The sequence below is a fragment of the Tribolium castaneum genome, chromosome 1 (genome assembly GCF_031307605.1).
Source record: "Tribolium castaneum strain GA2 chromosome 1, icTriCast1.1, whole genome shotgun sequence".
Taxonomy (NCBI): domain Eukaryota; kingdom Metazoa; phylum Arthropoda; class Insecta; order Coleoptera; family Tenebrionidae; genus Tribolium; species Tribolium castaneum.
In genome coordinates this window covers 28,252,557-28,269,405 of record NC_087394.1, presented here as the reverse complement: position 1 = coordinate 28,269,405, position 16,849 = coordinate 28,252,557, and the positions used below count along the sequence as shown (strand labels likewise).

Sequence of the window (16,849 nt, the reverse complement as noted above, 5' to 3'; positions counted from 1 at the left end):
TGCCATTTTTCTGTTATGAACAAGTTTTTATATATTTTTTTTTAGTTTTGTATTAACTGTTTGTCGATTTGCGCAATAAATGAATATCACGTAACTTATTTGAAGCTGTTATTATATCTGACGTTACCCAGGATTTTTTAGTCTTTTATATTTGAACAGTTTTTTTTGGGAAAGCATTACCGAAATGATAAAAAATAAATTGAAGAATGATTCAAACATACTTTCCCTACCTGTTTCTTTATAGACCTCAGTGCCAAGAAACGACACAACCTTTTTAATGCTGTTGTTGTTAAAAATAGTTTTTTTGTTTTTAGTGGTTTTTCCGGCATTAAATGAATTGGGAAAAAAACTTGAGAATAGTGATCTGATAGACTAGATTTAATTACTTTAGACTGCACTGAGTCAACGGAGAGTGAACTAAATATATTGTCGATACATGAAGCAAACTGTGGGTTTCCCTTGATATTTCTTTGATATGACAATTGAGACCATAACTATCAAAAAATTTACACACTAGTTTAACAGATACATTTTCAGGTATTAAAAAGTCTATATTAAAATCACCACAAATTATTATATTTTTATTCGTACGACTAATTTCTTCACTAAAACACTAGAAACATTAAAATCACCAGTTGGTGAACGGTACAAACAAACTATTACTAGACAATAATAATTTTTTTTTATAATACTACAACAAAATTCATAATTTCTCAATAGATAGTATTGCATCATAAAGAGAGTTTTTAACATAAATAGCGACTCCCCCACCTCTACAACTTCGCCTACTGAAATTTGATATTAATTTATAATTTTCAAAAACATGAATACCTAGTTCAAAATTATTTACCCAGTGCTCCGTGATGCATATTAAATCAGTTTTTAATTCGTTAAAAAATACATTACTTTTTCGAAATCTATTTTTTAAACTACGAACATTAAAATAAATGACTGCTTTCTAGTAATTGAAATATTTTGATTTGTAATAGTTTCTAGAACTGCTGTTTTTCACTGTATCTTTTGGCACGGCTCCCAGACGGGCATTTTTATTTGTGTGCTATTTCGTATTTTTCAAATTGCTTCAGTCTGCGCTGAAGGGAGATTTCGATTCGGATATATGCAGACCTTGAACTTGAGCCAGCTCAATCTCACACGTCCAATAAACAAAAACTGGTTAAGGATGTTTGCTATTCCACTTTGCACTCGCTGGAATTCTATTAAAATCATTTTCTTGCAAAAGACAGACTATAATAAAATCTCACCGGGGCAAAAAGCTCGAGCTTTCAGCTCCGTTTGCTATTTCTTTCAGCCTTAATCGCCGCTTCCCAGACGGACCTATTATAATATCAAAGTGTTTCACAGTCAATCGGTTCTCCGTAATTGCGGCCTTATTAAAAACATTTGGCGCATTTGTGACTTTCCTACTTGTACAATATGTGCCCAAATGGGGTTATAAATCTCTTTGGCCCTAATGAAATGGAAATAATTCGCGTTATCTTCGTCACTCATGTGCCGGGTCTTCTATTGTTGGTTTCAGCGGCAAATGACAAGCTCGTAAGTACTCACGTCATGTCATAAAGCGGGCGTTTTTGGTTATTTATTGCGGGTGGCGGAAGCTGCGATAAATTTCAGATGAGACACTGGCGTTTGTACGAATTAAACAGTTCCGGTTTAGGCGAAATAGAGTCGGAGATTCAATAGTCGGATTAAATTTGCGAATTTGTTGATGCATTCGGTTTCGTGCCGGCTTTTATAAAATCAATGGAACTAGCAGCGAGTTATGTCAGTTTACATTTCGAAATAAAGGATAACGCCAGGAGTTGCGAGGGCGAAAAGTTGGCTATTGTTGGAAATTGGGACGACTTTCGTTCACTGTAAATAGCATTTTAAAATGCCAGCGGAAATGTTACGATAGAATTTCTTATCGGATACACAAATATTTTGTTTATTTGATGGCTGGATATTTTTGCTTGAATGTAAATGGGAGGCTGGAACTGGGGCGAGATACTTTTATTCCCACTATGTTTAGAAAACAGCTCAGCTAAATTTTATTTACACGGGGAAATATTTCCGGTTCAAAAATACGAGTACGCGTTGCTGGAATAAAATTTAAAAAAGTTTCTTTATGGTGCGGTTTCATGTTCCAGTTTTTTCTCTTTTTAAATTTTAGCTCTTGATTACTGCATTTGGTGAATCTTTTTTTTTGTTATATCATTTTGAGTGTTCTGATTAAAAAAAAAATTGGGTAGGGAATTGAAGCTATGTTTTTCTATTAAATTTTATTTTTGTGACACTTGAAACAATAATTAATACATGGTGATTCTTTTAGGGCCTACATTAGAAACTTTTTATCTTCTAAAATAGCTAGAGCATTAAAATTTTGTATAATGCGGTCCTAATCGATCATTCCAGTTCAACTAAGTTATTTTCAAAGTGGCTAAGTGTCCGGAACAACAAGAAATCGGCACAAACTTTGAAATTGTAAATAGTAGCGACACATTTTTATTACACTGATGAAAGTTTACTCAAGTTATTGGTACTTATCTGCTATAGTTTTTGACATATACAATATAACCTCTCAACAACGCACACCGATGGGGACCTTTAATTGTCCGTTGTGGGGAGGTGTCCGCTAATGGGAGGTGGAAATTTTAATAAAGATTTTGTTACGTTTCTATAAAAATGTTCGTTGTGAAGAGGTGTTCGTTATTCGGAGGTGTCCGTTAAGGAAGGTTTCACTGTATGTCAATTTTTGTGTTAAAATCTTTATTTGGAGAGGTTTATTTAAAATATCATAGTCCTTGAATCCTTTGAGACGAGTGAATATTTTTTTGCATTCGATAACCGAAGGTCTGAAGAGCTCTCTAGAATTTTCAAAATTGTCAATTGTCTTAGTTCACGGCTAGTACGATTTTTTTTAAATTGTTATTAAAAACGGCTATAACTTTCAAATGGAGTTACTTTAGTTTTTTTAAGGCAATCGAAAAAACTAAATAACATGTCCTATTACTATCGCTTACAGTTTTTGAAATATTCATAAAAAGCAGATTTTACTTAATAATTTTCACTTTTAATCAAGTTGTAAAATGGTTAACAATTGTCAAACTTCAACATTTTATTTAGTTTTTAGCTGATTCTTGATTGAAAATGGTGGAGAAATTAGACTTTTTTTTAGTTAATAATACTTATGGTATTATAGTATTTTTTCAGAGTTTATTTTTTTCAGAGTTAATCGATGTTTTTTGAATGCTATTGAAAAAAATATGTGAAAAACTTTTATAATTATTTTTGTTTTGTTTTGCGTCTTTGTGATTGAAAAACTAGTACTAACTTAGGGATGAAATCTATTCTAATTGAATATTACCGTTCAAAACATTATTATTTGACTCTTCAGCTTTATTAGTTATTAAAATTGGCGTTTCCATCCATGTTAAAAAACTGATAACTACTACTCTAATTTTAAATTCAAATGATCACATAGTACTAACAACTATAGTACATTTTTTATCAGCGAATTTAAAAATGTAAAGTTTACGCTAATTTCTCGTAGATCCGGAAGCTCAGCCATTTTGTAAATATTTGGTGGACATGATTGAACTCAAAATGGTTGATTTGGATCATATATGAAATTTTAAAGCTCTAGCTATATTATAAGTTAACAAGTTTTTAATTTAGGCCCTAAAACATTGTCAAAGATTTGACTACATTGTCAAATAATATTATTTTAAATCTGAAACAGCATTACTTATTAATTCGAAATAGAGTGTTAGTTTTAATAGCACACAATTTTGTACAGGACATTACTGTTACCTGAAATATTTTTTAACTAGAAATGAGGTGCATAATGGTTTAAAAGTGAACATAGATGGAAGAACGCAAACTAATAATTGAAAATGAAAATTTTTGAATATTTTTCTACATTAAATTAAACGCTTATTCCTGTGTGATTTTATTTTTGAGTATCTATGTTTGAGATACAGTAGAAATTACTTTTACCTTACTTTTGTGCCACAATGGAACTGTATTACCATTTATTTATTTCTGTTTATTGGTATTTTCTCATTCTGTTTGTACCTTTTAATTAATTTTGTACGAGTTTTTAAACTATTATTATTATTGTTATTATTATTAAGATGCTTTTTTGCGAATTGCAGAAATTAACGTAGTTGAAGTTTGAACTATGGAAAATATGCATTTTGTAAAGCGAATATTGTTGGTTTCTGATTTATTTCTTTCATATATTTTTTATTATTATTTATAAAATATAAAAGGACTTTTGGTGTTTGGTGAGAAAAATTGAGTCGGCGAGAAATTTACGATCCCCTTATCATCATCTTGACACTTGCGTGCCACATTACGATAAAACTTCTTAGAATTGTTACCGCAGGATGTTTCCGAAAACTACTTCACCCGCGCAATTAATTTATTCTCGTTGTGTTTCCTGCTTGTGGAAACGCTCTGCGAATAATTTTTCTGTATTCTGTGTGAAACCGAAAGCGATAATCGCTCATCAGAATTCGAAGAAGCGTTGGGATATCTTTGGCAAAGTTGAGAAGCAGACTTCATGAGCGTCTTGGGAATAGCGCCGAAATTCCCGAATATTATTCCGTCAGCGTTTTCGGGGATGTATAAGTAAGCACCTAATTGTCGCCGCTATTTTGCGTGGTAATTAGATTACGTGACAGCCTTCAACTTTCAATTAGAAGCGCGGCCCGGGCCGTAAATTTTTACGTCGCCAACATCCGCGCTTTACTACTCGGCCAGACATGAAACAAACCCTTAAATTATTTAGACACATTGTTATCCGCCGGGAATCGTGTAATTTTTTATCGTCTTCATACGGATATATGACGTTGCGGGCGAGGCGCCTAATTGAGTGGTTTTTCGTGTTCTCGATTCGTTTCCGTTCGAAATCGGCTTTTTGCCAAGGCTGTTCCCCGAATTCGCGTGCTGGAGCCGGCGCTCGCATGTAATTAGAAGTTTAACTTGGTTCGGGTCTTCCTTAATTTGTAATATGTCGGCTGTGCGTTATTGAAATTTCAATCACGAAATGGTTTCCCTCCCTGAATTTATGCCTCTCGACAGGGAGAATTATCGCCGATGATGATGGGAGAAAGCTATGTCAGCTCATAGTTTTCCAACTGTTATATTCTACTCGACCTCACATAAATTGCCGATAAAATTGGGGTTTTTGTCTTCAGACCGACGTCGCTTCTAATTAAATTGCTCGGGAGTGGCCGATGCTTCTGCCATTAATAAGCAAATATTTTATTGGATAGGTTAGTCATCAAACAACAACAAATCCCTCAAAAAACCCTTTTTAATTTCGCGTTTGAAATTTCGAAAAATGTGCATTTTCCGGGGACTCTTCTTCATCACTTAAAAGCTAAGCCCGAAACATTTCGCTGGAATTACCTGCACTGAATATCGGCTTTGCAGTGTCTAATTTTAGAAATACTTCAATATCGGAGTTTTCCATTCTGTTGCCGTCATTCAAACCCCAAATCGCAAAATGTAAAAATTTAATAATTCTCGGAATAAAATTTTATTACCCGGTTTGATTGCAGCTGCAGTATTAAATTATACAGTGACACTCTCAGGTCTTTTATTTTTACTTGTTGTAGCACCCTTGTGATAAATGTCTGTCCACCCTGTTGTGATTTTCCGCGGTCACAGTTGTTCCCCTCATTAGTCTGGGGGCAATAAATAACCACACGATCAGTCTTCCTAATCTAGCTCTTGTGATAAATCAAAACGTGTTTCTAATTCTGGCAAATATTAGGTTTGGCCAGTTTTGTTTTTGTCGGTTAACGAGGAAACGTTATTTTCTATTCCTCAAGGGTGTCCTGGTTCTGGCAAGCTTCCAGCGAGCTTTACCTAGAATGCATTTCAATTTTACCAAATATTTCTTCACTGTTATGATAAATGCGAGTTTCTGGTACAGACAGGAGACGTTTTGACTCGCTCTATCAATTTTCGGCAAGAACGATCGGAGATGTTTGCTGTGTTGTGGGATTTTTAGGTCGGGTATAATGTTTGATAAATCAAGCCAATGAAATGCACTCGAGTGTGCACTGCACTATTGATTTAATATAGCAGTTAATACTAATTTGCGAGATTTGCAGCAAATGCCAGGATTAGTTCGACAATTCTAGGTATTTGTGTTTAAATGAATTTAATTTGGGATTCAAAGCCGAGCTCTTGTATTTTTCTGGAAATATTCTCCGCGCTTTGGTGGATAATACGGTCACCAAAACTTCTGAGCTTTGCCTCAGGTTCTCTTTAATTATTTCACCGACAAAGTTTACGAACTTAAATTATCATTGGAAATTCGCCTTGAATATTTAATCATGATTTCTAAAGGATGGATGTTTATCCCATTTACTCAAAGAATGAATAGTTGGCAAAGTTTTTTGGTTTGGAATATTAACTGGAATAATGAAATCACCTTTTATACAGGGTGAGTCTGCTAAACACAGAAACCAGCGTTATCTATTAATACTGCATTCTCGTTATGCACCTGTATTTTTTATTTTTTTATACTCACAATACAGCCATTTCACTTTGCAAAAATTTTTTGATTTATTTTAAGTTTTGTGAACAGTATCAGTACAAATGTTTTTTTATAGCACCAGTCAGATTGTAATTTGAAATACGAGCAGGAAAAAGCAATACAAATGGATGACGGACGGGACACAATAAAGACTTCACATTTTTATCGTTGAATAATCGTTATAAAATTCTGAAAATTTAAAAGACATTAATTTTAACAATTATTTTTGAAGTAAAAGGTCGATATTGTTGAAACTTTTGAAACCAGGAAACTGAAGAACAACGCATCACGGATGGGACAAAAGAATCTTGTATGTGAAAATAACTCTTAAAAAATTATTCAGACAGGTTTTAATTATTAAAGACTTTAACAATATCAAAATTAGATAGAGAAAATTAAAAATAAGTGGTGTTGTTTCAAGACGTAAGAAATAAGAGCAACGGACGGGACAGCAAAATTTACAAAGATAGAAAAGTAATATTACTAATTAATTTAATTACTGATTTCTATTTTTTAAACTACTAGAAAGTAGAAAAACAGTCTTCAAAAATAATTTTTTATTATTATTATTATTATTTCAACAGTTGAAATACGTCAGCTTTCAACAGTATTTTATGTTATCGTCTACAAGGCAATGTATATAAATTTTTGAACTCAATGAATTACTTCAGTTTAGATGATTATCCTCCGCTAGTTTAAATACACATTAAAAAAAACTTTTTTGTCTCAAAATACATTAAATAAAAACCGAATCCTATATAGTGAAACCTCCTTTAACGAACACCTCCGAATAACGGACACCTCTTCACAACGGACATTTTTACAAAATGTATATTTTCATTCCACCTCTCCACAACAGACAAGGTTCCCCGTCGGAGTTTCTTATTGAAAGGTTTTACTGTATTTTAAAAGAAACTTTACAAAATTTACCAAAATTAACCGAAATTAACCTGAAAATTTCGGTGTCAGGTTGCATTATTTCTGGATTGCTGTTTAAAATTAATAAATTAGTAGTGTGTCGCTAATTTTTTTATTTTTTTCTAATAACATTCTAAAACAAATGATGTTTGAATGTTGTCTTGCGTGTAAAAAAAGTGAGTGAACAAATGTAAAAAAGAAACAATAAAAGTTTATTCATCCTAGAGCCCACATTTAATTGTAATCAAACTCTAATTTACGGTAATTAATTTAGTTGCCACTTACTTTACATAACTCAAATTAATTGTGAATTTGAAATCTATCTTAACTATTACAGTATTAAGTACCCAAAAAATGTAATTTCTTGAAGGGATGAACCAACTAGAGAAGACTATCTAATTTTTCAAAATTTGTAATCGAGTTTGTATAGGAATATGTATCTTAGGTGTCATTTTACAGGCGCAAGCCTCGTAAAATTATGTGAAACAATTCATTGACTTAATATTAATGAACTGATTTGAAAAATTATAAAAAAGAAAAAAATCATATCCAATAACATAGTGACAGCACACACTGGTTTTTGTGTCATTATTAGTTTCTGAGGTTCAGTAAAACCATACTTTTACTCACCCTCTACATGTCTACATGTCTACACAGTTTAATTTCTGACGTTGAAAAACGTCTTCGCATGATAAATCATTTGAGTAATGTTACTAGAAAAACTTGGGAAATTGGTAGCTTTCAACTAGGACTATAATTCACAGTATATATTTTTCTTGAGTACTTTTGGTGTTTCCTTATTTTCTAGTTGACCTATTTTGTTGCAAAAACTGATAACAGCGTCTCGAGACGCGAAGATTCGAATCATCGGTGCTCCACATCTATATTTTATTCACACTCAATAAATCAGTCTTGTATTATACTATTAAACAATTCTGTTATCTGAAGCGAATGGACTTAACCCAAATGGAATTGGTTTTTTGAACTGGTCCCAAAATCGAGACTGTGATCTTGGAGCCGGGATTTCTGGCGAGTCTTTATAAATTAGTTTTTCTTTTCGTCGCGGTCATAAATATGCTAGAAAAATGCTTCGTCTGCGACTTTTCTGTTATCAATTTTTTGTCGCATTCAATCCGATTTTGATAGCCGTAGACGAAGTCACAATATGAAAAGGACTGTAATTTATGTGAGGTGCTAAATCCGGCTACAGCAAGGCAGTAAAAAATCATATTTACTTTAACGGGTCGCTACAGGATAAGTAAACGGGAGTTTATGAGACAGCTGATGAGTTATCGAGGCAAATAAAGAAAGCAGAAATTGAGTCATCTGTTGCATGCAGCAATTTTCGTGTCGTTTTAAAATAATGACAAGTGCAATTGTTAATTCGCACCGAGTCTAGGAAGTGTAAATTTTGTTTTGTCGAGGCTTGAAAGGCCGTCAACTGTTCCGGACTGGGCATTTAATTAAACACCCACGTTGAATCATTCATGGAGTCGGTGCGTCACATGTATCACTTATATATTGTTGCTCGTTATCGAGGAGGCTGAACGCCCACAAGTGGTAATTAGAGGAGCCTTGTGCTAGGTAAGTACCGGTCCTGCTCCAGCACGGGATAACAACGGGATGACGAGTTTGCGCGAGTTCTTGGCGCGAACTCGCGTGATCAATAGGACTCCGGAGTCCCGGACTCGAGTGCCACTGCAGTTAGTCTTCCCGGAGCCGCCGTGCACAGCGGTCACTACTCCCACGTTCTTCCAACAACAATCATTCAGTATTCAAACAGACACCAAATAATCAAAAGGCAACTTTCTGATAAGAGACGGCCCTTTCGCAACCACACCGCGGGGCTGCTGACGCGCCCCAACCCAAAATTCAGTGACTAAGATAACCGCTAACCCAAGTGCGAATTTGCCAAGCCGATGTGAATATTTTAATTAATTTGCGTTTAAAATTCGGTCAGACGAATCCTCGAAAAACCATCTGTTGATTGGGGAACTTGTAATTGCATGTGCAGCGGAGGTGGAAGACGAGAAATGGAATAGTAAAACGTGGCGAAGTTTCGTGGAGATTCCACACAAATGTTTTCTTTTGGACGATTCTGGAACACATCACGAATTTGCGAGATTAAGTCCACGCTCAGCCACGTACCGAATAGATGGACAGTCGTTCGAATTTGAATTCTAACAAATACGTACCTAAAATTTGTGATATTTTTTAAGTTATAGTTGTAGTTTTCTATCCCCTAGTTGGTAACTGTAGACATATCAAGGATAGTGCTTCTCTCTTAGCATAGTTTCGACTCTTACGAATTACTTCTACCAATATTTCTACTTAATACAAATGAATGATAATAATTAGCCACAGTTAGTTTGAATGTTTTTGCTATTCTGAGTGTCTTCTAGTACCGTGTTGTTAATTGCTCTTGTTGTTTATTAATAAGTGATCAGTCTACCGCTGTCGAGGAAGCAATTGTGATTCGAACCATAGTGATATTTTCCCAAAGTGACAATGAGTTTATCGCGTTCCTGCTTGTCTAACCGGACAATGAATGGAAAGGTAATTATGCTGAAACATAATCGTAGATGTAGATGTTCGTATTAATAATAGACGATAATACACTCCGTAAACTATCATCACAGCCATATTTATGTCAATTACAACAATTACCATAACACGAGTCGTCATTTAATCGAACAAAACTAATTTTAATTTAGACGCTCCATAATAAATAAAAGGGATTTGTAACTAGCTTGCTTAGTCTAGTCTTGCATGTGAGCAAACAGCGATAAAATTACCACTGCATTATACATCCATATATGCAATTTTCATACTAACTTGGTTTCATTCATAGAGATTATCTGCTTTAACTAAGCTTTTGCTATCCGTTTATGTCGAAAACTCGCTTTAAACACGTTTCCAAGAAAAATTATTTTCTGTTTGCTAGATTGCAATATTTTGCCCACTGACTGGAAGTAATTGAACAAACACAATCAACTGAGAGCTTTCATTGTTTACCTCATTTTCATAAAACTATTTTGTTTGTGTTGTGTTTGCAACTAAAACGGTTATTAATTTGCGATTATAAAGCAGGGCTTGCACTAGACAGGAAAATTCTAATTTAAATAATATTTTGAAGGATTGATGTTTTAATTACACGTAAATTAATATTTTGGGTTAACTGAAAACTCCTATTACCGAGCTGTATACAGCGAGGTCCAGCACAGCTCCCGCAGCTCAGTTATTATTAAAGTTGCAGTTTTGTTATTTGTAGATGTTACTTATACTCTAGGACATATTTCAGGAATTTATTTTTGATTATTTAGAGTGTCTCAAAAATGGCATGACGTCATAATAATGTGCTCATTATGAAACTTTTTTACCTTTTCACATGTCTATAAAGTTGTTTTCAAATCGGTTTAGTAATTACTGTTAAAAAATATAAGAAAATCGGTTTTACACCTTTAGTTTAAAAAATTTATAAAAAATAGAAATAGTGCTTTTTTAAAGACATTATTATTACGTAAGTGTTAACACAACGTCTAGCAGACATATTAAGTGACTTAGATTGATTTTAATTACTACTACAGGGTGTTTACAATTTATTTCCAATTTTTTTATTTTTAAAAGCCTTTTATTTTGCTTATTTTAAATGGCAACCTGTTTACCATTCAATGGCGAATTAGAAAATGAACATTTTTTTTATTACAACCCTAACGTAAATCCTAACACATTCGGAGTTATTTGTCAATAACTTGTTTTGTTAGCAATTTTGTTGACAAATTTGATGAATAAAAGTCGAAAAGGGCTCCAACCCTCTTTATATTTATATCATTTGATGGGAATCAAAAATGAAACATTTTTTGTTATTACAACCTTATTGCAAATCCTAACACGTTAGGAGTTATTTGCCCAAAACCTTAACCATGTTCCACTTTTAACTATTAAATTATTATCATATAACTCCGAATGTGTTAAGATTTGCAATAGGGTTGAGATAACAAAAAATGTTTGTTTTTTAATTTTGCATCGATTACCATAAAAAGGAACGGCGTTGTCAAACAAGCACTGTTTTTATTTTTTATGAATTTTCAAAAGATGTAAAACTGATTTTTTTGGTTTTTATTTTTTTTAACAGTAATTCTTGAACCGATTTGAAAAAATAACTTTAGGGACGTGTAAGAAGTTGAAAAGGTATCATAACGAGCACAAAAAAAATAATAGCTTGCTCTAAAAAAAATTATGACTATGACGTCATACTTTTTTAGGGACACTCTGTATAGTCAAAAATATTTTCCTGAAATGTATCTTAGAGTAACAATACTATTTACAAAATATCAAAACACCAACATTAATAATAACTGAGCTATTGAAGACGGAAGCTCTGCTGGACCACCCTGTATTTTGTTTTATTCTTGGAGAAACTACATGTTAGGCAACGAGACAGCTAAATTGGACAAACAAATTGCCTGAACTAACTCTGCACCCTTCGTTTATTAAAACTGCTTTATTTACATAATTCCGCTCGCACTTGTTTTGGTGGATGCGCCGGGCTAGTTTAATTAAATGTACTACACTTTATAATTGAAATAAGTTGTGTTTGACTAGTTTAATTTTTAGTTTAAAATCCTTTGATTACTTTGTATAAATTACGAAAAAGTTTGCGTTTTCAAGCGGTATAAATTAGCATGGATAATGCAAAATCCACTGATTGAGCTGATGGCATTTCTTGACTTTTAATTAAAATTCTTGGGATCGCATCTCTTGCAATAATACTTTTATTTATCCGAGTGATGCCTGAACGGCGTATAATTAATTATCCGACTGCTTTGAGCCAACACCAAGCGTTTTTACCTGAATGAGTTTAATTGTGTTGATTTGAGGCGTTTTTCCGCACATTTATCACTCGAATAAGGCAAATCGCAGTTCCTTTACGTAAAACAGACGTGAAAGCCCCGTTCCAACTTTTAAGGAACGTAGTGTTTCGCCTGTAATTGAGAGCTTTCATGCAGCGTTTTTCCCGTTCTGCTTAGATTAACAGGATTGAGGAAGCTGCGGTGTTTCGTGAACAAACAGCGAAAAGTTCGAAATTCTCGTTCATTTGAAACATTTATTTGAAAGAAAAGAATGAATAAGTAATGAGATTCGGGAACACAAACGGGGAATGCTACATAATGCAGAATATTGTGCCCTCGAGGCTTGGCCAGATGCCCAAGAAAGTGAAATTTGAATTTAATTTCGGCTGCAAATGAGTCAGTCGGGGAAATGAATCTTATTGGCGGCGGGCGGATCGATGGGTTTGTCTAATTTTGAGCCCGGTTGTAAAAAAAGATTAATTGAATCGAATTTCGGTCATAAGCACCATGAATAGTTTAGTAATTTGCGAAAACGCGAAACGACGTGTAATTTATTGTGGCCACGTCCGATTTCAATTCATCAAAATGGAAGTTTAGTTTTAGTTTTTTGGGGAGTTGTCAGATGCGGACTAGACGTGCTGACAGATGGATACAATAAAGCATGCATGTTGAAAGACTTTTTCCCATTTTTTACTCCAGCGGAGGTTAAAATTTAAAATTACTTTCCTTTAACGTGTTAATGGTGAATTTTCAATAAACAATAATCGTCCGGTGACTGGCGTTAATAACTTTTTCTACTTGCTTTCACAAATTGTTCAAAGAGAACTTTTGTGCAACTCTTTTTAGTAATTTTTTTAAAAAATTTTTAGTAAAAAATAGAAGTTGTATTGGCAGTGCTGGGCTAGGTGTCAACAGTCATCACTGTAATTTAGTGTGTGATCTGTCAACAGCGTCAAGCCCGAATAATTAACAAACAGATTTTGATAAGTTAAACTAAACACAAGCACCAAAAATAGAAAGTAGAAAAAATAGTCTAATAACACTCGTTTTGTAAGACTTAATTGAGGCACTCCTTCGTCGTGCTCCAAAACCATTCTTGCCACAATAGAACTCGTATAATAATATACTATTCCGTGTTTTGTCGACCGGTTTAATAATTTCCCTGTGTCAAGAAGGCCCAATTTGAGAAAACATGGTGTTAGTTGAGGATGTGACTAGGGTTACAAACTAACAAGAAGTTTCACCAAGCCTTGATTGTTCAACATAATTTCGCATAATGAGAAGTGGGTCCAAGGATTATTTCGGGGCTTAAATTCAATACGTAAGTGGGAGGGCTTTGTTGGTGACAGTAAATCGAACTTAAAATTTCGACACAATTGTTAACACCGAGAAGCTAGTTAAGTGTATTGTTCCGTAGTCATTCGTGCGTGCTTTGTTAACGAGAAAAACTTGTTTGGAAGGATACACCAGTCTTAGCAACAAGTTTGGAGGAAAGTTTTTTGATGAAAACCATTTAAATGGGAATTAGTTTTTGTTAAGTGAATCTGGCAAACTCGACACTTTTCCGATTTGCCACTATAAAGGATTGCGAAATCGAGATATTTACTTTATGGAAATTGTTCAGAGGAGATGGAATATTGATCTTTCAGAGGCCCTCATCCTGTCTTGTCTTCTGATTTCGACTGGGGCTATTGGATCGCCAAACTTTTCCTTTTTCAATGAAACTTTGGACATTTATTAAACGCAAGCCCTTTAACTTATTTGTTTCTCTCATGTTAAATTTTTGTCTTTATTGAAGATAGGTCATGTCCATCAAACCTTCCGAAAAAACTTCATTGGCTTTAAAATTGAAAATTTTCGCTTTACTGTTCGTGTTAGTCTAGTTATGACTCCAGACCTTGCAATAAACTCACCTAATGATGGAGTCATAATCGTAAAACACGGACAATTTTTTTGGTCTTACAGCTTGTCATAAACATTGAATTGAGTCGTCACATTTACGCAAGTTGAGAACTCGAAGATTTAAAATTGAGGAGGTCAATAAACTTAAATCCGCGTTTGCGGAGGAGTCTGAAATAAATGAGTTTTTCTTGCTTCCGCGTCATGTGAAAAACTGGATAAAGTACGTGTTTGCGGACGTGGGTTTTATCTTTCTTATTGTTAAACTTTCCAAATTAGAAAAAAATTAATGTGAAAATCGCAAATTAGAACAGTCTTATCTCAGTCGCGAGTCTTTAGAATTATGTGCCGCGTGATAATAAAACAAGATAGGATTAATTAAGATTGGAGCGATTCATAATTGAACGTTTTCTTCCCCGATTAAGGACGAAGTTGGTTGTCCATGTAATTTAACTAAAGCACTTTTTTTACACATTATATTGAAAACGCAATAGGGGAGAAAAGATGCAATCAGTAACAAAGCATTTATTTTGTTTTATTATTTAATTAAAATTAAAAATTTAAATTTTTTAGTCACATTCAAAATAGTTAAATCGAAGTGCATGTTTGAATTAATTTAATTTAATAAAAAAAAAAACAATATTTTGAAACAGGTAGCGACAATTTAAGAAATAATAATTATAATATTTAAGCATTTTAGTACTTTTTGGTTTAAAATAAATTCGATTTTTTTGTTCTAAGCTTTAGACATCGTTTTTCAACTAGTTTGTAACATAGAACACGAAGAAATTGTGGAAGCAAAGTATTTACACTTCCCCTAAATATTACAAGCTTTTTGTTAATAACCTTTGATAGAACAGACAGTGGTGACATAATGTAACTTATTTCTAATTTGTTTAGTCATTTTAATCAAGCATCAAAATTTATTGCTTGTTCTGTAAATACTCGAATATTTTTAATACGTGCCTTCTGTAGGTAATAATCCTGCTATTAATTATGTTTGTGAATTATTCTATAAAAGATGATGATTTTGGCATAAAACAAATAAAGAGCAGTAAATTTTTTGACTACAGGCTTTCTTTTATCTCATTTTTAATAAATTAAACCTATTATTATGCATTTATTAAAAACCCATTTTAGAAAATAAAAAATAAGCGGTAGAGGGCAGATGATGTCAACCAATTTTTTTTTGCTTTTGCGTAGAGTATTAGTTTAGTAAAAGATATAATTTAACCCCAATGGGCAATAAACCTCATATGTCGTTTACGAGTGACAGAAATGTAGAGATATTTAGCAAAATATAAATGCCTTTTACAATAATTAATGCCAATGTTTGCTTTTGAGCTTACACGAATTTTCCATTATTCTGGAACCGTCACCACTTTTTTACAATTTTGTAAAAGTCCTAAACTAAATAAATGAATTCGTTTTTTTGTCAACGAGAGTCTGCAGACAAGTTTATTGTATTAGGAGCTCGAGCTTTTCTTTGAACTAGGAACAAAAATAGAGAAGACAATATAAATTGAATTTAAATTAAGAAACTGCACTGACTGCAGTATTCCAATTAAACGAGTTGAATTGTCACGTTTTCTTTCCAACTAGCGGTTTTATATTCCTGTTAAATCCCGAGCAGATTACTTTGGGGAAAGAATGTTAGTATACCCGGGCTTAGAATTGTCTCATTCCTTTTGTTTGTACTGAAGACCCGTGCACGCTTCCTTCCAACTTCCCGAAAGAAAATTACTTGTAACAATCGTGGAAGTTATTTTCTGACACTAATTCCCCATTCTGTGTCGTGTGTGCGACTTCTAAATCTTGTTAAGGTGCGATAAGAAAACTTATGTAATGCTGGGAGTAGCTTACAGTGTACACAATGTGTTGTGGGATATTACCTTCCTCGAATGGCTGTTTTCCGATCATTTACTATCAAGATGATTGAATTACGTGTCTCTGGCGTCTCTCCCGATATCGGGTGTGAAATAAATCGCCGGCTTTTGTCTAACTGATGTTGACCTGGACGCTGGGAATGGATGTAAATGTGCATTGAATAATGAGATCGAACAATTTTCTACCGGAAGCGCGTGTTTGTTCACTTAATACGACATGCTGACGGAATATTGTTTGGAGAGCGAGCGCTGCTAATTAATTTTCATTAATTCGACGTGATATAGCTCGGTCATTTGGCCCCAAAGGGCCACAGGCGGGCCTGATAGACATCCATGTCATTTCAATTCGAATGCAGATTTGGTAAAAAAAAGATAAGAAACAGGCCAGGATTAGTGTTTTTTTATTCAAGGTTGCCAATTTTAATTTAATGAAGGCAGAAGTCTTGGCCTGAGTTGACTAATTTGGACTTTGCGTCTGTAGGGGCGTATTGTTTGCCGAGTGGGCCACAACAGGCAAATATTTGCGCTTAAAGTGAAATACTTAGACGAGAGCCATTTGCACTAATGGCCTTAATTTTTACTGGCACTTTGCGCTTGCAGAGATAATTATTTTGAATAGTACAGCGGTGGTATTGTGCGAAGTTGGCGCAACTTTCGCCTGCTATTTTAACATGTTGGTTGCCCGTCTTCCAGTTAACTTTGGCTTAATTTGCTTTGAAACTATTTTATTGTGCGCGATC

General features: G+C 33.9%; 1 protein-coding gene across 9 annotated transcripts in view; it reads left to right on the top strand.

The window, feature by feature from the left end:
* alpha-Catr (alpha-catenin related) overlaps positions 1–16,849 on the top strand; it is a 66,380-nt gene that overhangs the window by 9,971 nt on the left and 39,560 nt on the right. The window contains exons 1-2 of one of the 9 annotated variants that reach the window (XM_015977869.2): positions 9,171–9,662; positions 9,912–10,027. The exons of 6 other annotated variants lie outside the window; for them this stretch is intronic. In XM_015977869.2, coding sequence (XP_015833355.1) covers positions 9,980–10,027 — 48 coding nt within the window. In that variant the 5' untranslated portion in view covers positions 9,171–9,662; positions 9,912–9,979. Of the gene's footprint in view, positions 1–9,170; positions 10,028–16,849 lie in introns of those variants that run through there. 2 more of the 9 variants (XM_015977868.2, XM_015977867.2) reach the window with 2 other exon arrangements.